The 26,912-nt window shown below is 39.3% G+C and overlaps 2 protein-coding genes across 2 annotated transcripts; both read left to right on the forward strand.

Moving 5' to 3' along the window:
- Positions 1-25,444, forward strand: LOC127654343 (sentrin-specific protease 2-like). The gene is made up of 17 exons (XM_052141475.1): positions 1-290; positions 7,728-7,783; positions 7,924-8,030; positions 8,127-8,205; positions 8,322-8,406; positions 8,745-8,907; positions 9,060-9,166; positions 12,053-12,132; positions 12,322-12,379; positions 12,497-12,575; positions 12,748-12,903; positions 14,271-14,402; positions 14,594-14,800; positions 15,033-15,112; positions 22,382-22,466; positions 22,633-22,728; positions 23,417-25,444. The coding sequence occupies exons 1-17, from the start codon at positions 127-129 to the stop codon at positions 23,480-23,482; spliced, it is 1,800 nt and encodes a 599-aa protein (XP_051997435.1). The 5' UTR covers positions 1-126; the 3' UTR covers positions 23,483-25,444.
- On the forward strand, positions 3,046-5,147 carry LOC127654344 (zinc finger BED domain-containing protein 4-like). The gene is made up of 2 exons (XM_052141476.1): positions 3,046-3,947; positions 4,259-5,147. The coding sequence occupies exons 1-2, from the start codon at positions 3,343-3,345 to the stop codon at positions 4,755-4,757; spliced, it is 1,104 nt and encodes a 367-aa protein (XP_051997436.1). The 5' UTR covers positions 3,046-3,342; the 3' UTR covers positions 4,758-5,147.
- Positions 25,445-26,912: the final 1,468 nt, after the last annotated feature.

Raw genomic sequence — 26,912 nt, forward strand, 5'->3', positions numbered from 1 at the left:
CACGGACACGGAAGGCTGTTGAAACGAGCTGCTCATTATTTCGATAACAAATAATTATTACAAACTCTCAGTATAGACCTGGCACTAACAAACGAAGGAGAGTCTTTTTCGTCGTGGTGGTTTGTAATGTATGGATGGATAGTTGACGGATTATCGTCGCTCTTCGTGCCCTTTTCTGGTGGGAAATCCGCAGCCTGGTCTAGTGAGCGCGGTAACGGTGAAGCACGAGCCGCGGGCACAGACACGGAGCGACAGGACAACAGCAGGCCCGCCAAACGCAACTATCAAAGGTAAAGTGTGACATAGTCCTTTATTCACCAAATCACTCTTAATTTTGACATTACTCCAAACAGATACTGCATTGTTTTGCTTTGGCTTGTATCAGTTTGTTGATAATATAAGCAATTAATCAAATTTGATGAAACTAGCTACAGAATGACAATCTTTGAACGGTATATAGAATCATGAACAGCATATAGTCACGAAATGAACACATACAGTCGAGTATAAACAATAAACAAATAGTTACGAATCGCCATTATTTGGACAGTATAGTTCAGTTCTATTGTCTTCATCCCTGTACATTACAAATTGCCAGTTGGCCAATATTGTCTTTAATAATTTGCTTTAAGAAGCCCATGTTGGATTTTCTTGGAAACTAACAAGTCACTAGCAGGGTTGTAGATTCCAGAACCCCCCTCCCAAGTACAAACAAGTACACACCCCCAATCTTGATAACATGATAATGAAAACAATGACATGCTTCACGCTGCAACCCACCTAGTGTTCAAGCCAAATCTATGCCCTTGGTCACAAGTATAACCTAGGTTCTTCGTGAATTGTTAGTGCAGATTTTGATAATAATGTAGATGTTTGGCGATTATTTCAACAATTAATCATTAGCTCTTAACCTATTATTCAGCTTGTACCCGAATTAAAAGTTGTATTGAACATGCTTACTAACAATAAAGAGGACCAAATCATCTTTTAAAAAACCTCTAAATGACATTCACTGAATTACAGGAAAAAAACGTTTTATTAAGTTTAAATCAGTAAAGAAATTCACTGCAAAAAATCCCACTGTTATCAATTGTTCTTGTTGTCTTTTCCATATAAAATCCTTAAAACAAGATACATTTACTTGAGAAGCAACACGTAAGATATTTAGATGTGCCTTTTTGTTTCTCCCCAATTTGGAATTCCCAATTTGCTCCGGGTGGTGGAATACGAATCTCAGTTTCCTCCACGTCTGAAATTGTAAATCAGTGCATCTTATCATGTGGCTTGTTGAGTGCGTTACCCTGGAGATATAGCGCGTGTGTAGGTTTCACGCTATTCTCCGCAGCATTCACACACAACTCGCCACGCGCCCCAACTAGAGTGATCCACATTATAGCGACCACAAGGAATTTACCCCATGTGACTACCCTCCCTAGCAACCGGGCCAATTTGGTTGCTTGGGAGACCTGGCTGGAGTTTCTCTGCATGCCCTAGATTCAAACTTGTGACTCCATGGGTGGTAGTTGCCATCTTTACTCGCTGAGCTACACAGGCCCCCTTAGATTTGCTTTAAGAGAATGTATCTTAAATTTAAGTGTATTTTGTATACAAGTGCATTTTTCTCTTGGTTATACTTATGTGAGTGCAGTAGAGACGAAATATACTTGTATTCAAGATCTATTCTCTAAAAGCAAGTCAAAATATCTTAAGCTGCGTACACACTGCCACGATTTTGTGATCTGGGTCCACAAAACCTCTCGGAGTACCACCGGCTGGTGCAAGAGCTGCGGCTGGATATACCATTTCCATATCATAGAGCACTGGAAAATTGCTAACAGCAAGCATTAGCCTTTCATCCATCTTTATGTTGCTGCAGGAGCTGAGAGAGAGAGAGAGAGAAAGGATCACGTGAGCTCTCCCGTCTTCTCTCCTATTGGCTGTCGCTTCCGTAAGTCGCTCTTCATTTGAATAAAGTTGAACTTGTCTCAACTTTGTCGCGTGGCTGGACAGGCCCACATCTAGTCGCCAACGGTCACGACAGCTCGTGTCGCCGGAAGTCGTGCTGCTTCTTATCCCCCTTTCTCCCTAATTTGGCATGCCCAATTCCCACTACTTCGTAGGTACTCGTGGTGGTGCGGTTACTCCCCATCAATCCGCGCATCTTATCACGTGGCTCGTTGTGCATGACACCGTAGAGACTCACAGCATGTGGAGACTCATGCTACTCTCCGCGATCCACGGACAACTTACCACACACCCCATTGAGAGCGAGAACCACTAATTGCCAGTCCCTCCCTAGCAACCAGGCCAATTTGGTTGCTTAGGATGCCTGAATGGAGTCACTCAGCACGCCCTGGATTCGAACTCACAACTCCAGTGGTGATAGTCAGCATCAGTACTCGTTGAGCTATCCAGGCCCCCTAAAATATTTGTATGCAAGCTAGGGATGTCCCGATCCGATCCACGGCATCGGTATCGTGCCGATACTGGGCCAGAACGCGAGATCGGAGGGGAGAAAAAAATATGAGCCGATATCCAGTTAAGCGGCGCAGCTTGTCACGTGATAACAGTAGTAGCCAATTATAGTCGCATGAGTATGAGAGTTAGCTACGGTATCTTACAGAATAGCCATGTCAGCGGTGTGGAATTATTTCCACCTTAAAGAGGAAAAAAGTCCAACGGTCGAATGCAAAATTTGCACTGCAAATGTTTCGAGGGGTGGCAGTGCTGTTGCTCGGTTTAACACCACTAACTTAATTAAGCATTTGGAAAAACACCACACGGAACAATATCAGGAATTTCTGCAAGCAACGGCTGCAAAGAAGAGCAAAACGCCCCGACAGCAGACATTGCTGGAATCAATACAAAGTCGAGAGAAACTCCCAGTGTGCAGCAACAAGGCGAAATTGATAACGGAGAAACTAGTTCAGTTTATTGTCCTGGACGACCAACCCCTTTCAGTGGTAGAAAATGTGGGGTTTCGACGCTTAATTGAGCATCTCGAGCCTCGCTACACTTTGCCCAGTCAGCATTATATAACGGAAAAGGTAATCCCTCAGATGTACAACGAAGTTTGCGATGTCCTCTCCAAACTTTTGGAGAATGTAAGTGCGATTAGTCTCACAACAGACATCTGGAGCTCAGACGTGAGTCCAATGTCCTTGTTGAGTCTGACCGCGCAATGGATAGACTCTGATTTTAGTTTGAAAAAAGCTGTGTTGCATGCGCGAGAGTTTTGTGGCTCGCACACAGGGGATTTTATTATGGCAGCAATTGAGGAGATGTTGCGTGAATGGAAGATTAATAAAAACAAAGTCCATGTAATTTTAAGGGACAAAAAACATGAAGAAGGCCATGGATCAACTTGGCGTGGCGAGTTTAGGATGCTTCGCGCACACACTGCAGCTAATTGTACATGAGGGACTGTTGTCGCAGCGCAGTGTAAGTGACGCATTGGCCAATGCGAGAAAAATTGTAGGCCACTTTAAACACTCACCGCTTGCCTATGCACGGTTAGAAGACATCCAAGTGGAGCTAAATATGCAGCCTAAGCGTCTGCAGCAGGATGTCCGAACTAGATGGAACAGCACCCAGTACATGATTGAAAGCCTCATTGCGCAGAAACGGACACTATCTGCATATACAGCTGAATACAACCTGCCAGCCACACTGACAGCAAACCAGTGGGGGCTGTTGGAGAAGGCTTCCACGGTTCTGGCCCCTTTTGAAGAGATGACAAGGGCGGTGAGTGCCTCCGCATCTGTAGCTGATGTCATCCCCGTTGTGTGTGTCCTGAAACGTGTTCTCAGTCGGGAAAACGAGGATGATCAGGGGATTAAGACAATGAAAAGTACCCTCCTTGACGCAGTCAACAGACGATTTAATGACGTGGAATCTGAGCCATTATACTCGGTTGGTACTCTGCTGGATCCACGTTACAAAGACAGGTAAGGGAATTTCTGTTAACTTTATTTAGTGTGCGTGTGCGTGTGTGTGTGTGTGTGTGTGAGAGAGAGTGAGAGTGAGAGAGAGAGAGAGAGAAACAAATCCCTTATACCTCTGTATGGAATTGTGTGTGTGTGTGTGTGTGTGTGAGAGAGAGAGATAGAGTAACAAATCCCTCATACCTCTGTATGGAAATTGCACTACCATTTCATTATTTTCACGTCAAGTACTGTATAAGTCTTCCAAGCAGACAAATAACTTGATATTAAGGAAATACTAGACTATTAATATTTTATATATTTTATCATACCAGGTACTTCACAAATGCAGACACTTTGAGACTTGGAAATGAAGCATTACTGGCAGAGGTAGGAAAGATGGAGGAAGTGTTGAAGACTACATCTGAAACTACAGCCTCTGAGCCAGCAGACAAAACTCCAAGGATGGAGGCGTTAGGCACAAGTACCAGCAGCCTTGGCAGCATCTTTAATGAAATCCTGGAGGAGAGCCAAGTATTACCTGTTCCAAAGAAAACCACAAGTGCACAAATTCAAGTGGAGACCTACCTAAGTGAGGCAAATATTCCACGGTCGGACAATCCCTTACTTTACTGGAAAGTAAACGAACCTCGACTGCCCTCCCTGGCAGCCACGGCAGTTAAGTTTATCTGTGCTCCCTGCACAAGTGTAGAGAGTGAGAGGCTCTTTAGCACAGCCTCAAATGTGATTAATGAAAGGAGCAGCAGGCTGACGTCGGAGACTGCTGAAAAAATAATCTTCCTAAAGAAGAATCTGCCCCTCATGGTTATGTGAGCAAACGTAAAACATGTTCAAGAACTATGTTACAGGGAAACTGCACCCGTGAAAGTGATTTTTTTATTTTTATAATTGTTAATAAAGCAGCTAGGTCAGTAAGTTTGTTAAGGTTTAAACTGTTTAAGGTTAGGGTAAGGTTTAAACTGTTTGTTAATGTTATCAGGGCTCGACATTAAGGCTTGTCCGCTTGTCCGGGACAAGTGGATTTTTTGTAGGACAAGTAGAAGAGAAAATTAGTTGTCCGACCGGACAAGTTAAATTTCAAACAAAATAAAATGCCATGTTACTTCACGTTATGTGCCACTCATTACGTCTATTTTACAGATTTAATTTAATCGATTTGAAACTAACACATTTTTTAATAAACACAAGATTTTGGCGCATATCCAAGGGTTTGTGCTGGGTGTGGAGCAGCACTGCATGGAACAGAGAGCTGGCGCGAACACTTGCGTTTTCCTATCAACAGTGGAAACAACTTAAATACTGTATCATTTCTGGTCATACTGAAAATAATAATACATAATTTGCAACTACTTTTATTTGTGTAAACTCACAATAACAAGAAAGCGTGCTTTTGCAAAATAAAATAAAACAATCAGGCGGGCTTTCATGGTCTCCGTGAACTGAAACTGAACTGAAACAAAATATAGTCTATGTAGCGTTAGGCTAAAGCTTGAAATGTCCACTTTTAAAGAACCAATTCGAATCGAAAGAAAATAGCCCTAACGTTACCGTCTGATTATGCAATCCATATGAATTTCTCTCTAAAAGGCATCCGCTTTACATCGGAGATGGAGGTATATTTCCAGCAAACACTGATTTAGCAAACATTAAAATGCCTCGATTATTTTTCAGGTTATAAACAGAAAAGCTCCAAAAACAAGAAGTCACCTTAAACCAACAACATAGGAATTAAAAGCGGGAGCGAAATTTTTTAACCAAATGGAAAGATGAATTCGACTGGGTTATTTATGAAGGCGGAGTAATGTTCTGTAGCGTCTGTCGAGCGCAACCCAACCTGGCTGACAAGTAAGTGGCGTTAGCTAGCTAACTTAGCGTCGGCAGCTGTGTAGCTACTGTAAGCAAGCATTAAAAGCATTAAAGCATTAGTTCACCTCAAAATGAAAATTCCATCTAATTTTCTCCTCCAACTTCAAAATCGATCCGACATCTTTGTTTTATTTTATAATTATTAATAAAAAAATAATATTTCAGTGGCGTTTCCAACGTCGCAGACCAGCACAAGACCAACAATTGTGGTTATAAAAGTATAAATATTTTTTTTTTTAGAAAATGAGCGATCGTTTAAGCTAGATAAAGACCCAATTCCTCAGCTGGGAGCGTGCACAGCCCTTTGAAGCACTTCAAAGCCCTTTTTAAACTGCATCGATTTGGACTTCAGCGTGTTGTTAAACTTAATCATATTTATTTAGGCATATCATATCAGTTAATTGCCTAGGCATTGTTTCTAATTTAAAATAATCTATTATTTTGATTTCATTTCAACTTTATTTCAATTGCTGAGCAATGGTTGAGCTTGAAGTCCATTGTGTGGAGAAAAATCCTGAAATGTTTTCCTCAAAAAACTTAATTTGTTTTCCACTGAAGAAAGAAAGACATGAACATCTTGGATGGCATTGGGATGAGTAAATTATCATAAAATTTTCATTTTGAGGTGAACTAATCCTTTAACAGCATTTGTATTGGTTGTACAATGTACATAGTTAAATATTACTATTAGCCATTTGCCTACTTTAGCAAGTCACAGTATTTCCAAGCCCTGATAATGTACGAACTGTAACTGAGATGGCGCAGTAAATAATTCCTCTTTCAAGTAACTGCACGGTCTGTATGTTACCAAAGGATCTTGGGACGAAGCTGCAAAACAGTACATAACAGAAATTGTGTAAATGTTTTAAATGCTTTCAATGGTTTGTTCGAATTCTGCATTAGCAAAACACAAAAAAATAAATGAAATTATAAATCTTTACCGGGCAAGTGACTTTTGTGCAAGGACAAGTGAAACATAAATTTACTTGTCCGAAGGACAAGTGCCTCAAGAAGTTAATGTCAAGCCCTGGTTATGTTATATTTATGTTATACATATTTATGTCTTTCAGTGCCTTTTTGTTATTACTGTGATTTGCACATAGCTGCACTGTGAGGGATAGTTTTGTATTTATTTGGTTATTTACAATGTAGAATGCTGCTGTTTAAATTGTTTTAACTTTAAACCTGTTGGTAGCTAGCTAGCTTGAAGTACTGAAGTACCTGTTTTTTTTTTTATTTATATTTTTTTTATTTTTTGTAGTGTTTGAATAAAGGGTGGCAATCTTTCATAATCAACTGTTGTTGTGGACTATATACTGGAGGTATATTTTAGGTGGCTAATTGAGAAAAGTGCTATATATTTTATTAGTTTAAGAATAAAATAAAAATATCGGATTGATATCGTATCGGCAAAAGCCAAAGCTGCGGCATCAGTATCGGTATCGGAAGTGAAAAAGTGGTATCGGGACATCCCTAATGCAAGCATATTATTTAAACTATAATATAGTTATAATGCATTAAATGAAACTGCATTTAAGATGTAACACAAAAGGGTTTTTAAGTGTTTCCTTTAAAGACACATGACTTGCATGTTTTGCTTCAGCTCCACTTATTCCACACGAGAGTGCTTCTGTATTTACTTATTTTATATTTGTGCATTATAATTCCCTCATACTTTGTGATCTACATCAGCTGAAGCTGTTTGGAAAGTTTAGAGTGCATCTGGACTGTGATCTGTGTAGTTATTCCTCTCAGTCAGGCGTGGACTGCAGTGCTGCTCTCGTGTCATCATTAGAGTTTAATGTAATCTCATGTTACGTTAAATGAGCTCTAACGACTATTTGACAATGAAAATGTTTGTCAATAACGTCGACTAATCGTTTCAGCCCTCGTGCATACTTTTCTCTTTTATTGCAGTGTGTATTCCACTGATGGTGCAACGGAATATCCAGAGACCAAGAGAGCAAGACATGGTAAATATTTAGACAAGAGATCTACCATAAACATCTGTTGTCCAGAAACACAAAGCTTGTCCAGAATCTAGCAAGGACTTTGGGCATTTCTCAGTCACATCCCAAGATGTTTCTAAATCTTGTATTGTCTCTCTCTACAGATGTGATCGTCAGAGTTGTCAAGAAAACTTTTGCAGGGATTGCTGGGCTATTCCGTTTGAAACGCCACAGAAATAATGAACATGAAAAGCAGAAAGCCTATACACCGGTATAATTGTAATATTATCACCAATAGTAGTCATTCAATTCCTTGTTTACAAAATCCCGGTTTCATACATTGTGCATGTTGTGGTGTTCTGCTCAGGATGGCAGCGTTGCCTTTATGGGTATTGATGACATACACAGCAACAGTCTGAGTACATGGCGTGAAAGCAGCGCAATGGGTAATCCCACACTAGAAATCCTTTTCTAGTTTCTGTGTGTTCATTCAGTATATTTAACACATGCACAGAGTCCATATAACTAATCCAGTTTTCTGTGTAATGGTTTCTTCCCTCAGATAAGCAGATAGAAATTGGTGTTAAGAGTAAAGAGAGAACAGCACCCAATGTCCACCACAACCCCCATGCTTTTAGGAAACATGAGTAAGTGTTATTTATTTAGTGAATTTAGTTATTTTAGTGTTGTTCTTGAGTCTTCTCAAAGAGAGTGTGTATAATCTGATTATTAAATAAATATGCACAATTATCGTACTTCAGAGCATATACAGTTTATTTTTATATCAAAACCCATTTTTATTTAAACAGTTCAATTATTATATTTCGTTGCCTTATAGCATAACTACAAACAAGTTGTAATAATTTTGAATTTTAAACACAGGAATAAAATGTTCCTTTTATTTTTGATATAACTGTTGATGCTCTTTGATTTGCTTTGGCATTTCTCATACTCTAATAATCTTGGTATTTGTCTCCTTGAGCAGTGGAGTAATAATGTACAAGGGAAGCCAGGATAGATCCAGAGATCCACCCCAGCGCAGATCCCTGAAGTTGGTACCATCTTGCTCTGCCCAAGGGCTAAGAGCAAGGCCGTCTGAGATGGAAACCCCGAGCAGTACACACAAACCTTGCCTGACCGTGGAGGAGGTAAGAAATCTGGATTCTAACTGACTTTATATTTATGTCATTGTATTTCTTGATTTTGTTTAGTGATATCCCTTGTTCGCCAAGTCAAAACCGAGATGCCTGTAAGATTGATAACCTGATGATCTCTTTCTGTGTGTTGGTGTTTGGTGCAGGCACTGCGAGAGAGTGATCGTGAGCACTACAGGAAGCTGGTAAAGATGGCGTCAGAGAAATACTCCAAGAGTAAACCGCTGCCATTTGGACGGATGAAGCCTCTGATGTAAACACATGTGTCTTTCGACTGCCCATTTGTTTACGAATGTGAAAACCGTATTCATTCATTTCCATTAACATGGCACATTTCTGTCACAGATATCATTCTAAAAGAGGACATTAACTATATCAGAGTTTGCACAAGGTCCTTAAAGTGCTTTAATTTAGCTTTTAGAAATGTAAGGACTTGAATACCTGGTAAATCAGAACGTTTTGTAGAAAAGTGCTTGAAATTAACACAGAACATTTCTATACATTTACCATGCCTAAGAAACGCATTCAATTTCCAAACATAATTTTTTTTTTCTTACCCGCAATATCTCCCGCTCACAGTGTACATATTTGAACTGCACAAGATTGAAATAGGCCGTCTGATCAACACGAACAGCGAACAATCACAGCGCGGTTGGTTTTATGTGACGTGGTGGGATGGGTAAAAAACATAGGTTTGTGCTTTGCCAGATGTCAATATGTATACACATCTCAAATATGCAACCAGATTTTCTGTTTGGTCATTGAGTTGAATAGTGGTGAAAACATTTCATGATGTGTTGCGTCGCATTATCGTGTACTCTGAAGGAAATTTACTTCATGGATTGACTGCGTTGATGTCACCATCATTTAAGTTTGAGGCGTGATATGACATAGTTAAATTTACACAGCATTTAATGAAGTCAACGGTGACTGGTTAAACTCTACTACAGTCTGTTTTCACAAGATTCTCCCTTTTAACGCATATGCATCTACAGACAAGTGTAACGTGACCATGCGTTTAATGTGTGTCCCTCAAAGACGAGATCCAAACAATCAGTTTTCATTGGACAATGTCTCTCTTAATATGCGTTCTGTTCTTTACAGTCTGTTGTTCATCAAAAAGATGCAACATTCATTCTAGTCAGACATAACGTGATTGCGATAGAGACTGTGCATCTAAATTCGCTCTGAAGTGCCTTTTTTTATAGAGACCGTACCATTTTAGCGCTTGTCAAACAAATGGTGAAAGCTCTTCATTTATACATTATCAATTAACACGATATCATGAAATTGAGTTATTATTTTGTATTTATAATAATGACAAACAAATTAATATATATAAACTCAGCAAAAAAGAAATGTCCCTTTTTCAGGACACCGTATTTTAAAGGTAATTTTGTAAAAATCCAACTAACTTTGTTTATACCCTTTAAAATAAAGATCTGCAATGTTTTCCATGATTGTTCAATGAAACATATACCTGTGGAATGGTCATTAAGACAATAACAGCTTACAGACATTAGGCGATTAAGGTCACAGTTATAAAAACTTTAAAGAGGACATTAAAGAGACCATTCTATTGACTCTGAACAACACCAAAAGAAATATGCCCAGGGTCCCTGCTCATCTGCGTGAACGTGCCTTAGGCATGCTGCATGGAGGTATGAGGACTGCAGATGTGGCCAGTGAAATAAATTGCAATGTCCATACTGTGAGACGCCTAGGTCAGCACTACAGGGAGACAGGAGGGACATCTGATCGTCCTCGCAGTGGCAGACCACGTGTAACAACACCTGCACAGGATTAGTACATCCGAATATCACACCTGAGGGACAGGTACAGGATGGCAACAACAACTGTCTGAGTTACACCAGGAATGCACAATCCCTCCATTAGTGCTCAGACTGTCCGCAATAGGCTGAGAGAGGCTGGACTGAGGGCTTGCAGGCCTGTTGTAAGGCTGATCCTTACCAGACATCAACAGCAACAATGTCATCTATGGGCACAAACCCACCTTCGCTGGACCAGACAGGACTGGCAAAAAGTACTCTTCACTGACAAGTCGCGGTTTTGTCTCACCAGGAGTGATGGTCGGACTCATGTTTATCGTTTAAGGAATGAGCGTTACAACAATGCCTGTAATCTGGAGTGGGATCAGTTTGGAGGTGGAGGGTTCGTTATTGTCTGGGGCGGTGTGTCACCGCATCATCAGACTGAGCTTGTTATCACTGCAGGCAATCTCAACGCTGTGCATTACAGGGAACACATCCTCTTCCCTCATGTGGTACCCTTCCTGCAGGCTCATCCTGACATGACCCTCCAGCATGACAATGCCACCAGCCATACTGCCCGTTCTGTGCGTTATTTCCTGCAAGACAGGAATGTCAGTGTTCTGCCATAGCCAGCGAAGAGCCCGGATCTCAATCCCATTGAGCATGTTTGGGACCTGTTGGATCGGAGGGTGAGGGCTAGGGCCATTCCCCCTGAAATGTCCGGGAACTTACAAGTGACTTGGTAGAAGTGTGTGTAACATCTCACAGCAAGAATCTGGTGCAGCTGGTGGCCACACCAGATACTGATAATGTGTCCCTTACTTCAGGGACACATTATTCCATTTCTGGTAGTCACATGTCTGTGAAACTTGTTCAGTCTTAATGCTTGACCTTTGCCTTCAAAACAGGACCAATTCTCCTAGGAACACTTGGATAGTTTTTCCTGGTTGTTGGTAGATAGAATGTACCAAGCTTCTTGGAGCACTTGCCACAGTTCTTGTCTCCATTTCTTCCATCTCCATGTAATCCCAGACTGATTCAATGTTCAGTGGGGGGCTCTGTTGCCATCTGTCGCAGGGTTCCCTGTTCTACTTTTCTGTTCTTTTATAATTGCAAAAGTTATGTTTGGGAGTCTAAAATGTATTTTGCCTATTGTCACACTTAAGCTGAAGATATAACCATCTTAAGACAAATGTTTTTGTGAAACATCTTATGTGCCTAAAACTATATTAAATGAAAGCTCAGAGATTTAACTTCTGTGAAGTCCTTGAATATGAAACATTGGTCCTGGAAAAATTACTCCAAAGTCTATGATTTTCATTCAGTGATGCCTGTAATGACCCTGCAATATTTTCTCAATTCTTTAGCACTACTTTACCCCTCGATGAACACAAGGCCACCTCCCTTAGTCGCACTACTGAAATGGGCAGACCTGCTTCAGTGAGAGGTGAGCACAACTATGATCTGTTGTGTACCTAGCTAACAGGATGCACCGCTATGTGTTTAAATGTGATTTTGCCTCATGTAGTTTTCCCATCTGTCCCTAAAGTAGTTCTATCCTTTTGATGAAAATCTCATGATGCTATTTCAAGTCCAATTAAATCACATTTTTCTATATTTTCCTATTTGTTTTCAGCCATCTCCAACATGACTGTGTGGAGGAATCCAATATCACTGATGCAGACAAAAGAGAGGTAACACTTCTCTATTTTACTACATCTTAATTTATTTTTCACTGCCTAGTTTAAAACAGCCTACCTGCATTTAATGGCTGTTAACGGTTTTATTTGTGTTTCTTGCTCTTATTACAGAATGATGGATGTTAATAGGAGCACACTAGGAATTGATGTAAAGGGAAAAGGACTGGACGGTCAAACGGCAAGAAAAAGCGTAAGTAAATAATCATAGAGAACAACTTGTTGGTGGCCACACATTAAAACTATAAAAATACTGGATTCAGAAGGTTTTTAAAACAATATTTGATGGTGGACATGGTTCGATATTGTATTTAGTTTTGAAATGACTAACAGAACACTTTCTCTCATATTAATCCTCTCTCCAGCCTGTAGATGTGGATCTGTCGGCAGAGGTTGAGGCCAGATTGAATCTTAGGGAGAAAGACACAGCAGCCGGTCATCAGCCCTTGTTACCGTCCAGACCTGAACTGATTACAGACACAGTGAGGCGTGGTGAGGAGGAGTTTCTCAGACTGACCAAGGTTAGTTTCTACAATAAAAATCCAGGCCTTTGTAACTTGTGTTGTTGTGTGTCTCACTATCTAGGAATTTACAATGATAAAATTGATTAAACAAAGATGTGCAAGTTTAGTTTGTTTCAAACCTCAGTGCTTGAGCCCCTTGCGTCGTGGTTGTTTCTGAATGTCCGTCAATGACGATGCATGCTTTTAAGCACCGGAGGGTGTAGTTCTTGCATCTATCAGCAGGCTAATAGGGTACTGCCAATTCCTGCCTGCCTGTTTATAACAGTGTTTTTAATGTGTCCCTGTTTACACCTGGTATTATGATTTATCTCGGATGATCTGATCACAAGTGCCAATATGAGACACACGGCCATGTACACGCATGGTCGCTCAAATGCATCTCCTGTGACCACTTGTGTTCAGATTTCAAGGGGAGGGTCTCTGATTTCATAAATGCATACATGACCCTTTGTATCAGTGTTACTGCATGATGCAAAAAAATCTAAGTATTGTATTTTCTACATGGGCCTATATTTAAAATGTAATCTAAAATGAAACTTGCATTTGAACAGAAGCTATTTGGTGGAACACCTGTATAAACATCTTGCTTCTCATCTGTCACTGCATGTTTATCCGTGCTTTTCAAATTTTCCAATCAAATATATTTTTTATTTTTAAAGCCGCACGTACAGTAAATGGCAAAGTGTAAACCTTTTGATTTAGTGTATCGGTTAATTGCTGCTGTCTGGGATGCATGTGGTCCCATGGATTTTTGACCACCTCCATATGTGGTTTCAGTGATCCTATCACAACATTTGTTTTAAAATGGATCACCTAAAGCCCATCCAGGTGGGAATGGGGTCATTAAGAGACAAACTGCATCTGAATTCCCTTACTTTCAAAGGATGAAATGCATTTGATGAAGAAATGATTTCTCCACCATTAAGAACGTTCTTTAGCTATGCACGTGTGTACAATATATTCCTATCCATGATACATCCAGGAATTTGGCCATTGTCCTTTGCTACCTGATTGTCGGTTCTCTGACATTTTTTTTTTTTTTTTTTTTTAATTCAACAGTTTGAATCGAACTGCTCCTTCGTTAACTAGGGCCATGTGGGATTGTGATGTGTTTAGTGGTTGCACACTTCAGAATCTCTACAGATGCAATAGGTCATTGTAGTATTGTTTGTCTTCTGTTTCATGAGAAATTAGGATTTGGACAGCCTACTAATTTGACATACTTATTCAGCACAACACCTATGAGATCTAAACTTAATTTAGCAGGTCTTGTCGTGTGTATATTACCACCTAATTTTAACTGTTACATTTGACTTTTTTCCCTTTGGTGTGAGTCACAATGTTGTCTGCGTATAATATAACAGGAGATGCAGCAGGAAGTGAGTGCTGCTCTTGCCCAGAGTGATCCAAACCTGGTTCTGTGCAGTGCTTTCAAACTGCGCATCACACAGAGGGATCTGGCAACCCTGCAAGAAGGCAGCTGGCTTAATGATGAGGTACTATCTGAGAAGTGTCATATCAGAAGAGGTATTTATTGTCAGATGGTTTGTCTGATCTGACATGAATCACAGTATTTTCCTTGACACGTAATGTAAAGACATTGAACCGATGATTTGAATGATCTTCAGAAACTTTACCTTTCATGGAACACTTGTCAGGAATGATGTATGGAAATTTCCTTTCTCAGGTGATCAACTTCTACATGAATCTTGTGATGTCACGCAGTGAGCAGGAAGTAGGGGGCAGGAAGGTCTACTCTTTCAGCACCTTCCTCTTTCCCAAGCTACATAGTGGTGGACATACTGCAGTACGGCGGTGGACTAAGGCTGTAGACCTCTTCCAGTATGACATCATCCTGGTTCCCCTTCACCTGGGTGTTCACTGGTCCCTTGCGGTGGGTAATGAACTTCAGTGTTAAGATTTCAAACTAACTATTTTGACTCCAATTGAAATTGTATTCTTTTCATGGAGCACAAGCTTTCACTGTTTGGTGCTCATTGAAGAGTGTGGTTGCTCGCATGGGAATATTTGGTTGTGCAAACTTCTCATTTTCATGTTATAAATGTATTTAATTTGTGTGTGCCTCATGAGGTCTGGATTAATGTTTCCCTTTCCTTCCGCTATAGGTTGTTAACTTTAAATCAAAGTCTGTACGGTCATATGATTCCATGGGCCAAAGGCATGATGACATCTGCAACATGATTCTGTAAGTGATAATTAGGACTCTGCAGATACAGTCTTATATCGATACATCACAATTGTTTTTCGAACAATATTATATAGATATTTTTGAATGTGCATTCAATCCATTTCTTAAGAAGCAGAACGTCTATAATCCCAAATCTGAAACGGACATTTCCAAGTGCGGCCAGAGCCACCCGCTTCTGCAAGTCCAGAGTACTTGACAAAAGTGTCGGAGTGGTGGTGGTGTAGTGGTCTAAACCACATAACTGGTAATCTGGTAATCAGAAGGACGCTGGTTCGATCCCCACAGCCACCACCATTGTGTCCTTGAGCAAGGCACTTAACTCCAGGTTGCTCCGGGGGGATTGTCCCTGTAATAAGGGCTCTGTAAGTCGCTTTGGATAAAAGCATCTGCCAAATGCATAAATGTAAATGTAAGTGAAGTGAACCAAACAAGACTTATCAAAACTCTCTTTTATGATTTGTTATGCAGTCCAATTAGAGTTAATCTTGTCAATTAAATGGCTGATGAAAATGTATGTTTTAACTTAAATGTTTTTAAATGTTTTTTTTTGTCAGGGATAACAAAGATATGAGAGTTTTCATTAAAACATTCTGTTGATCAAAATATTACGGAAAAAAATAATACATCAAGATAATAACAATGCACAATGTTTTTAGAGAAGAAAAATCAATAATGAATTCATAAAAAATAATCCAGACCTTTTACATATTTTAAACATACGAAACACATCAAATAAATTAAAGGTTTATATAGCTTTTTCCATACGTTTTAATATTTGGTTAATGTTCAGAATTGTGAAAATTAACATTGGGTACAATTAGAATATTGTGAAATGATACATGGCTATATGCACAAAATAATGATCATTGATAATCTTTTTTTCTTTTATAGTTTTCAACTTTTCACATCAACTAAAATGAGAACTTGCTGTAATTGTGCTGTTTGCACTGGTGAATTTAACTGAATGAAAACGATCATTGAGGCCATTTACATGCACACCAATATGCTGATAACTCCCAAAAATCAGCTTATATTAAGGGGGTCATGACATGAGGAATAAAATTGTCCTTGATCATTTGATGTATATACATTCACCTAAAGGATTATTAGGAACACCTGTTCAATTTCTCAGTAATGCAGTTATCTAATCAACCAATCACATGGCAGTTGCTTCAATGCATTTAGGGGTGTGGTCCTGGTCAAGACAATCTCCTGAACTCCAAACTGAATGTCAGAATGGGAAAGAAAGGTGATTTAAGCAATTTTGAGCGTGGCATGGTTGTTGGTGCCAGACGGGCCGGTCTGAGTATTTCACAATCTGCTCAGTTACTGGGATTTTCACACACAACCATTTCTAGGGTTTACAAAGAATGGTGTGAAAAGGGAAAAACATCCCGGATGCGGCAGTCCTGTGGGCGAAAATGCCTTGTTGATGCTAGAGGTCAGAGGAGAATGGGCCGACTGATTCAAGCTGATAGAAGAGCAACTTTGCCTGAAATAACCACTCGTTACAACCGAGGTATGCAGCAAAGCATTTGTGAAGCCACAACACGCACAACCTTGAGGCGGATGGGCTACAACAGCAGAAGACCCCACCGGGTACCACTCATCTCCACTACAAATAGGAAAAAGAGGCTACAATTTGCAAGAGCTCACCAAAATTGGACAGTTGAAGACTGGAAAAATGTTGCCTGTTCTGATGAGTCTCGATTTCTGTTGAGACATTCAGATGGTAGAGTCAGAATTTGGTGTAAACAGAATGAGAACATGGATCCATCATGCCTTGTTACCACTGTGCAGGCTGGTGGTGGTGGTGTAATGGTGTGGGGGATGTTTTCTTGGCACACTTTAGGCCCCTTAGTGTCAATTGGGCATCGTTTAAATGCCACGGCCTACCTGAGCATTGTTTCTGACCATGTCCATCCCTTTATGGCCACCATGTACCCATCCTCTGATGGCTACTTCCAGCAGGATAATGCACCATGTCACAAAGCTCGAATCATTTCAAATTGGTTTCTTGAACATGACAATGAGTTCACTGTATTAAAATGGCCCCCACAGTCACCAGATCTCAACCCAATAGAGCATCTTTGGGATGTGGTGGAACGGGAGCTTCGTGCCCTGGATGTGCATCCCACAAATCTCCATCAACTGCAAGATGCTATCCTATCAATATGGGCCAACATTTCTAAAGAATGCTTTCAGCACCTTGTTGAATCAATGCCACGTAGAATTAAGGCAGTTCTGAAGGCGAAAGGGGGTCAAACACCGTATTAGTATGGTGTTCCTAATAATCCTTTAGGTGAGTGTATAAGTCATTGAACTATAAAAAAATAAAAGCATTTATATTTAAACCAAGCTCCAGAAACTTGTGCAACTTGTGATGTCACAAGGATTTCGTCATTGTACCCTTGGCTCCGCCCGCTAGTGCTCAGTCACACAGGTGAAGAGGAGGTATGCTGCCTTCATGTGCTATCAGAATTTTCCTACTTCCCACTTCTAAAGTGGTAATTACGAGTATGTTGTGTTGACGTGCTTTGTTGTTGGAAAGAACAGGAAACATGGACGATGCCAGGTTCAACCATTATCAACCAATATTTCTTTAGGACCTTTTATTTTGACACCATAATACATATCTGTTTGCTTGCTGACAATAATGGAATTTTAGTCAAATACAAGCTATTTTCCCAGTGTAAAAATACAACATGCATAGACCAAAACAGCAAGCGCTAACAATTTGCTGTATTTAGAAAAATGAACAACCTGTCATTCACTACAGAAACTGTAGGAGAGCCTCTGCAATGTTGAAAGTTTAGGAATCCTCCCATCTCTGCAATTCTGGTATCTAGAATTCCGAGTTTCCCACTTGAACTACCGACTTCGCTGGGTCATTCATGTGCTCGGAACTCGTAATTGTGATTTGTCCCGAGTTCATTTGAATGGTACAATAGGGCCTGTCAAAGGAGAATCATCTACACCAGGGGGCGGCAACCTATGGCACGCTTGCCAGCATTAGCATGCGAAAGGGTAATCACTGGCATGCATTTTATTTCTATAAATTTCACACCTGCATTCCAATCTTCATCTTGATATAATCCTTCCTCATGATTACGAGGCATGTTTTCATCAGCTGAATGGGAAGCTAAACACTATTTTAGTGTGACGAGACTCGTGATGGGCGTGCCATTCACGCATCATGAGACGGCAGTGCTTCACACAAGTAAAAGTGCCCGCTTTGCTTTGGTCTGGCTGCACGGATGACAGCCTACATTCCGTATTTCATTTGTGTCTTTTTGCTTTCAGAACAACATGATGTAATAAGGAAAACACCACTATTAATACTTGAGATTTCCAACCCAGCATACAGGTACACAGTCCTTAAACCATAGCCACATTCAAAATGACATTAAATGAATAAAAGAGAAAACATAAACCCACATCATGTGGTTCAAAACTGGCATGCACATATTTTTGGGGGGAGTCAGCACAGCCATTGACCAGGAAAAAAGCACTTCATGTCACAAATGTTGCTGACCCCTAATCTACACCAAAAGAGACTTGCACGGGACACCTTCATGACCTATCTGGATTTAAATGTTTTTCTACATAAAGAAAAGTTTTAAGATGCGCAATGTCAAGTTAGAACAGCTGCACCCTTTTTTTTGAAGGGGTCCTGAACTGTTTTTGTAACCATCTGTGCTATTTGTAATTGTTAGTCTTTTGTAAACATGCACTAGATGGAGGTCTTTGATCATTTTTATGTGTTTTTGCCATTGGGCGCAACGTTTTAAGAGTGGTGAAATTGCAACTTTTTTAAAACGCGTCTCATTCTGCTGCCAATTACTGGGAGACTTGTAGGAGACTTTCAACACTTGACGTTCTGTGTGTAAATACACAGAAGATGTGAGATGTTAAGACCAGTGTCTCTGCTTTGGCCTGTTGAAGCACTCACAATCCATGGTGATGTTATTACGTTTGCGTATTCAAAACATTTCAACATGGATTGTGGTTTCGCCACAAAGTGGTTTGCTCGTGAACCAGTCAACACATGATTCAAGCTCTGCAAAGGAACTGTTGAGCATTGCAATTGAATGAGCATTATTAAAGATGGGGCAGTTAAAATCTGTTGGTCCTGATGCAAAAGCACTAGTAAACAGTTTCATTCACAAATACAGGTGAAACTCGAAAAATTAGAATATCGTGCAAAAGTTCATTAATTTCAGTAATTCAACTTAAAAGGTGAAACTAATATATTATATAGACTCATTACAAGCAAAGTAAGATATTTCAAGCCTTTATTTGATATAATTTTGATGATTATGGCTTACAGCTTATGAAAACCCCAAATTCAGAATCTCAGAAAATTAGAATATTGTGAAAAGGTTCAGTATTGTAGGCTCAAAGTGTCACACTCTAATCAGCTAAACACCTGCAAAGGGTTCCTGAGCCTTTAAATGGTCTCTCAGTCTGGTTCAGTTGAATTCACAATCATGGGGAAGACTGCTGACCTGACAGTTGTGCAGAAAACCATCATTGACACCCTCCACAAGGAGGGAAAGCCTCAAAAGGTAATTGCAAAAGAAGTTGGATGTTCTGAAAGTGCTGTATCAAAGCACATTAATAGAAAGTTAAGTGGAAGGGAAAAGTGTGGAAGAAAAAGGTGCACAAGCAGCAGGGATGACCGTAGCCTGGAGAGGATTGTCAGGAAAAGGCCATTCAAATGTGTGGGGAGCTTCACAAGGAGTGGACTGAGGCTGGAGTTACTGCATCAAGAGCCACCACACACAGACGGGTCCTGGACATGGGCTTCAAATGTCAAACGTCTTACCTGGGCTAAAGAAAAAAAGAACTGTTCTGTTGCTCAGTGGTCCAAAGTCCTCTTTTCTGATGAGAGCAAATTTTGCATCTCATTTGGAAACCAAGGTCCCAGAGTCTGGAGGAAGAATGGAGAGGCACACAATCCAAGATGCTTGAAGTCCAGTGTGAAGTTTCCACAGTCTGTGTTGGTTTGGGGAGCCATGTCATCGGCTGGTGTTGGTCCACTGTGCTTTATTAAGTCCAGAGTCAACGCAGCCGTCTACCGGGACATTTTAGAGCACTTCATGCTTCCTTCAGCAGACAAGCTTTATGGAGATGCTGACTTCATTTTCCAGCAGGACTTGGCACCTGCCCACACTGCCAAAAGTACCAAAACCTGGTTCAATGACCATGGTATTACTGTGCTTGATTGGCCAGCAAACTCGCCTGACCTGAACCCCATAGAGAATCTATGGGGCATTGCCAAGAGAAAGATGAGAGACATGAGACCAAACAATGCAGAAGAGCTGAAGGCCGCTATTGAAGCATCTTGGTCTTCCATAACACCTCAGCAGTGCCACAGGCTGATAGCATCCATGCCACGCGCATAGAGGCAGTAATTAATTCAAAAGGGGCCCAAACCAAGTACTGAGTACATATGCATGATTATACTTTTCAGAGGGCCGACATTTCTGTATTTAAAATCCTTTTTTTATTGATTTCATGTAATATTCTAATTTTCTGAGATTCTGAATTTGGGGTTTTCATAAGCTGTAAGCCATAATCATCAAAATTATATCAAATAAAGGCTTGAAATATCTTACTTTGCTTGTAATGAGTCTATATAATATATTAGTTTCACCTTTTAAGTTGAATTACTGAAATTAATGAACTTTTGCACGATATTCAAATTTTTCGAGTTTCACCTGTATTTCAAATGTCATGCTGGTTTTGTTGTTAAGGTGTCGCTGTGTTTGGGTGAACAGTTTAATGTATTTGGATGTGTAAAATGGCAGGCAAAACTGCTAAAAATACATAGATTTGCCCCTTGAAGGTCTCTGCGTTGTTCTGTCTTTTCTGAGCACTGAAGCAATTATTGTTAATAATTTGCACTTTACAAATTCATCCCGTTATTAATTTTATCTGACTCTAATTTTATATTAATCTGACTCCAATTTTAAGTTGACCTCTAATTTAGATTAAAGCTCTAAATTCTTTCTGATTATTCTTTTATTTTAATCATTTAAGTTATTGATTACACTGAATCCTCTTCTATTCATTTACCTTTTGATCAGTTTCTAATGAGATTCAAACTGATAGTCTTTAAGTGGCTTCCTCCTACATTAAAGCTTCAGTTATGATAGAAATTATTCTTAAAATGGGATTCTCCTGCTCTGTTCCTCCAGAGCGGTTTCTCCTATTTTAAAGACCCAGTATTGGTATAAATGATTTCAGAAGAACACAGAATAAATCAAAAAGTAACTATTTATTTGCCAGGTAGGATTTAAAACACAAGTTAAAAAACAAGTCAAAGAACATACCTGGCAGTTGAGAAAACTACATGTAATTGCAAAGCATGGGAAATCTGAATGCAGATTCCAATTATTACAGTTACACACATTGAGGTGTGGGATCATCTGACTACAGAGAACCTTGAGCTCTGGGCCAGCTTTCCTTTCCTTTTCCTGATGCATTTTGTTTTAGGTCTATTTTTGAGAGAGTTTGAGTGTTGTTTTTCCCGGAAATCTTGTTGTTCCATGTGGGCATGTGCTGGGTTGGCACCTAGCCTTACAGATGCATTGTATTGGGAGTAAGTTATGTTTAAACTGTGAAATTTGATTTTATAATGTTGTGGTGCTTGTTAACTTTCTTCCGATTGAGTTTCAAATATGGCCGTATTGGAGGGGCTGCACGATGTTAGCCAATCAGATCAGTGGGCATTTACATTGAAGTCTTAAAGGGCCAGATAGCTTAAAACCAAGCATTTCAGACAGAGGGCCAGAGACAGGGTGGAAAACTATAATTTATTACTAAATGATGGTCGTTTTGGTGCCAAAAAAAACTTTACTAACATTTTATAAGGAATGTATGCATGTATGTATTGTATGTAATGTATGTATGTATGTATGTATGTATGTATGTAATGACCTCTTTAAAAAATCCAACAAAGCTAGAGAACCATGTTTACATAAGATTTGAAATGACTTGCACTGCGAATCATTGTGTGTCAATCTGTTTATTCCTATGCCGTTTATGACCTCACACCGATAAAGGAACGCTGTTTTATGCATTTACATAACCACTCATGTTTTTGGCTTATTAAGCATAGTCCTAGTAAGAATGTACATGCGTTCCTGCTCCTTGTATTATGATGTGAAAGCATATGTGTTTTTTTGTTTTGTTGCTCTCTTTCCAGAGGAGACTACACCTCTATATCTCATTAACCCAATAGCCATTTCTGTCCAATAGGCATTATCTGAAAGAGGAGTTCAAGGTAAAGAAGGGCAAAGATTTGGACATCTTGAAGTGGACAGTGAGCAGTCTACGGCCTACCGTAAGCTGTTGTGAAATATATATTTTGTCTTATGATACAACTTGTAGTTTACAAACAGAAAATTTTGTAAACTAATCTTGAGACCTGACATAGGACATCTACTGTTAAAGTTCATTCATAATAAATATTTACTGTAGCAAATCATTAGACACCTGTTCGTTTGTAGGAGATCCCTCAGCAGAAGAACGGAAGTGACTGTGGTGTGTTCGTATGTAAATATGCTGATTATATCACCCGAGGATGCAACCTTACATTCAGACAGGTACTGATATTCTCACACAAACATGTTAAAAGTGCTGTGAGCAATTTAGGGACATTTAACTTGTCAGAGTCTTTTAGTCAATCTGATGACTGAGGCACTTCCTCCCTGTCATTCATTTTGCTTTCACAGGGCTATTAATGAATGGGAAGCAGAGAGCTGTGCTGCCATCAAATGTGACTTTATTTTTTACAATAGCATACACTAGCTTTCAAAGTATACTCCATTTGACTGTGCACACTTACAACGTATGCGCACTACAATTACTATGTGATATTGGACCATTCCTCTACAGGATTTTAGACCCATAAGGATGTCTTTATAGTCTTTTGAGACTTGAGTTATACAAATGCCGATATTTCCTGACCCTGACCTCCTCACATACACTCTTGACGTCCACATCCACTGTTGTTGTTTCTACTTTTGACTCGTGTTGCTCACCAACCTTGAGGACCCACCAATTAGTGCAATCAATTCCAGGCACATGCACAGTCCATGCGTACAGGATGTGCACGGTGTGAAAAATCAGGCTGCGGTCATATGTTGCTCAGGTACCCTGCTGATGATGAAATTTATGTCACTCACCCTGTACACAAATGACAGCGTACGCACATTTAACACAGCTTTAGACTTGTATTTTCATCTTGGGTGCTTTATGCACAATCATCTTTCTCTCTTGCTCTCTTTGCAGAACCATATGCCGTTTTTCAGGAAAGCTATGATCTGGGAGATTCTCAATCAAAAGCTGCTGCAATAGCAATGCTGGGAATGACTTACTGACTGAATCCGATTGACCAAAGCACAGGACCACCTACATGAAATGCGTGTCCCCCCTGTTCATTTTGTAGAGGCATTTTGCCTTCGTTTAGCCTCTTGCAAAATTCCATCCAATTGTTTTCACAGGACAGTGGATTTCTGGTTCCAGGGAAGGTTTGTGTGCACAAAAACGGGCCCCTTTGCTGTACAAATCCAAACACTAATAGCGCAAATATGGAGCAAGTAGCCGAACAGCGGACTGGGGTGTGAATGGATGTCAGCTGGTGGAAGCCTCATTAGCAGTTTACGTGAGGCTGTCACTGTTGTCATTCCAAGAATGTAGTCAAATCACCCCCTACTAGTTATACTTTAAACAGGTCCCAGTTCACTGAAGCTACTATAGAAATGTGCAAGATATAATGTTTTTCTGTATACATTGCTGTCAATGTTTCTTTAGCATTAACCAGTCTATTTTTACATCATATTTGAATCGGTAAGGAATAAGTTTGAGTTCTAAGAAATATAGTGGTGTCAGCTTAAAGGGACAGTTCACCCCAAAATGAAAATGTATTTACTCACCCATGACACCCCAGATGTTTATGACTTTCTTTATTCTGCAGAACACAAAAAAAGATTTTTAGAAAAATATCTCAGCTCTGTTGGTCCATAAGTGAATGGTGATCAGAATTTCAGAGCTCCAAAAATCACATAAAGGAAACATAAAAGTAATCTATATGACTTCAGTGGTTAAATCCATGTCTTCTGAAGCAATATGATATGATAGGTGTGGGGGAGAAGAAGATCAATATTTAAGTCCTTTTTTAATATTAATCTGCACTTTCATATTCCTCTTTTGTGTTTGACAATTCACTTTCTTTGTGCATATAGCCACCTAATGTGCAGAGGACAATTCATTGTAAAATATGAGTATTGATCTGTTTTTCACCCACACCTATCATATTTCTTCAGAAGATGTGGATTACGTCTACGCTGCCTTTTATGTCCTTTTGAGCTTTAGAGTTCTGGCTACCATTCATTTGCATTGAATAGACCAACAAAGCTGAGATATTCTTAAAATCTTCACTTGTGTTCAGCAGAAGAAATAAAGTGATACACATCTTGGATGGCATGAGGGTGAGTAAATCATGAGAATTTTCATTTTTGGGTGAACTATCCCTTTAAGACTTGGATGTTTTTTAAGCCAACAATGTCACCCATTAGTCTCTCAGATCCATCTTAAATGATGGCAAGGTTTATTGTGAGTTGCGATGATTTACTTGTACTGAAAACAGCAGTATTCAGTTAATAGTTTTTTCTTGTGTCGAAATACAACTGGCCTCAAGTGCCTTGGTCAAAGCAAATGTCGTATTTTAAAGCTGTAAAAGAAAAATTGTCATGAAATAATATTATGACTTAAAACCTTATATTACTAAGGCATCGGACATGCTTGTATTATAGTTGTCTATTTAGGGAATCGACAAGACTTATGGCAAGTAAAATCACAGTTGGATGACAGGGATAGAAATGCTTTTGTTTTCTTTTAGGTGCTAAATACTATAATTTCATGGGCTGTATTAGACTTTCTTTTGATTGAACCGTAAATGGAGAGCAGTGTTGTGCCAAAAGGACTGTTTTAGTACTTCATTTCTGCAGTTCTGTTCTTCTGTCATATAGTAATACAGGATCAAAAAGTGCTTTATTTCCAACTTGAAGAGAAGAAATAAGGTCTATATTTATTTGTTTCTATGTGTTTTGTTTTTCAGGGGGTTTTTTTCAGTTTGAATGCTTATCCTTATGTTGATTTATTAGTGAGAGTGAAGAATGTTTGATTGCTTGTGGATGAGCAGAACATGTTCTGATTTGAGCTTTAATATAGAAAATGAAAAGGCCCTCTGCATATGCACAATTTGTGTCATTTATGCAGAATGTTGGTCATTATTTTTGTAAGTAATAAAGATGAGAAAAGGAAGCGTGTGTCCTTTTGTCCTGTGAAAGGTAAAACTTAACAATGGCTGGTCAGAAAGTCAACTTACTGACATCCTCCATTTGAGGGTGCTGTTTTATCTGTTTGGTAGTTGGAGTGTCAAAACAATGCAATCTTATTTAAAGGGCAGTTGTTGAGTTAATGCTGTCTCTCAGGCTTCATTAAAATTAAAACTGACATTATGAATTTTGTCTTTAGGAAAATTTACACTTTCCCGGTTCAATACAATTTAACACAAGTCACTGTTAATTTCCACACAAAAAAATTCAGACTTGTCCCTATTTTAATTGATTAAAAAACAAAATTAATGCATCGAGCGTGGTTACAGTAAAGCACTACAATGGAAGTGATGGGGCCAGTCCATAAATGCTAAAATACACTGTTTAAACCGTAAAGCCACAGAATGTTAACATGATTTTAGTGTAATAAAATCGCTTACTAACCTTATCTGTGCGGAAATATCTATTCAATATTACTTTGTTGTCATGAAAATAAAACCAGGTAATTCTTGTATTGAATATAATTTTAGACTATGTTCATAAACTATTTTATCACACTGAAATCATGTTAACATGGATAATGTTTATGCCTGGTCTCTATACTTCTGAAACGATATGTATTATAGTATTTATGTGCTGTCCCCATTCACTTCTATTGTAAGTGCCTTGCTGTAACCGATTTTTTTTTTTTTTTTTTTTGAAACAAGGTGTGATTTTAAATCATTTTTGTGGTTCGCAACGTTATGCTATTAATTGCTATGCTACAAATGCTGTTAATTGAGCTTAATTTATATTGAACCTGGAATGTTCCTTTTAAGCCGGGGTCCCTACAATCACAATTAGATTAATTTGAACCCATTAAGATAAACTTCACATAGTCATTATTCTTTTTAATTGAAAACTGATCTTCAAATATAAAACTGATGGTACAGACAAAACAATGGTAAACATTTCAGGCAACACCATCTGTAAAGGTTTTAAATCATGCAAGCTTTGCCATCCAGTGATATACATTGACATGTTTTAGGTGTGCTTTTTCCATCCATTTGAGATGTTCTGGCCAATGGGTCAACTGGTGTCAAATAGCACACAAATGTTACCTTGCACGATCCGGGCCTTCAGTTTTAAAGTGGAAACAGGAACACAGTGTACTATTCACAGGAGATAACTGGCAGTGATGCACTTCCTGCTGACATCATGTGATCCACAGGCTAATTTATTGATAGGCCTGAATTATTGAAATGGTCAAGTGTGTTCGAGAACTCCGCAGCTGGTCTTCAGGTGTGGAAAGAATATCAGATATGGCTTTTTGCCTTAAGTATCTACTATCCTCTGAGGCAAGAAACCCATTTCAAAATTCATATAAATTGACCCCATTGTTAATATTTCATGATAAGTGTATGTAAACAAAAGATTTAGCACCAATAAGAAAGGCATGTTTTGTGTCT

Source organism: Xyrauchen texanus, chromosome 13, assembly GCF_025860055.1.
Source record: "Xyrauchen texanus isolate HMW12.3.18 chromosome 13, RBS_HiC_50CHRs, whole genome shotgun sequence".
Classification (NCBI taxonomy): Eukaryota; Metazoa; Chordata; class Actinopteri; order Cypriniformes; family Catostomidae; genus Xyrauchen; species Xyrauchen texanus.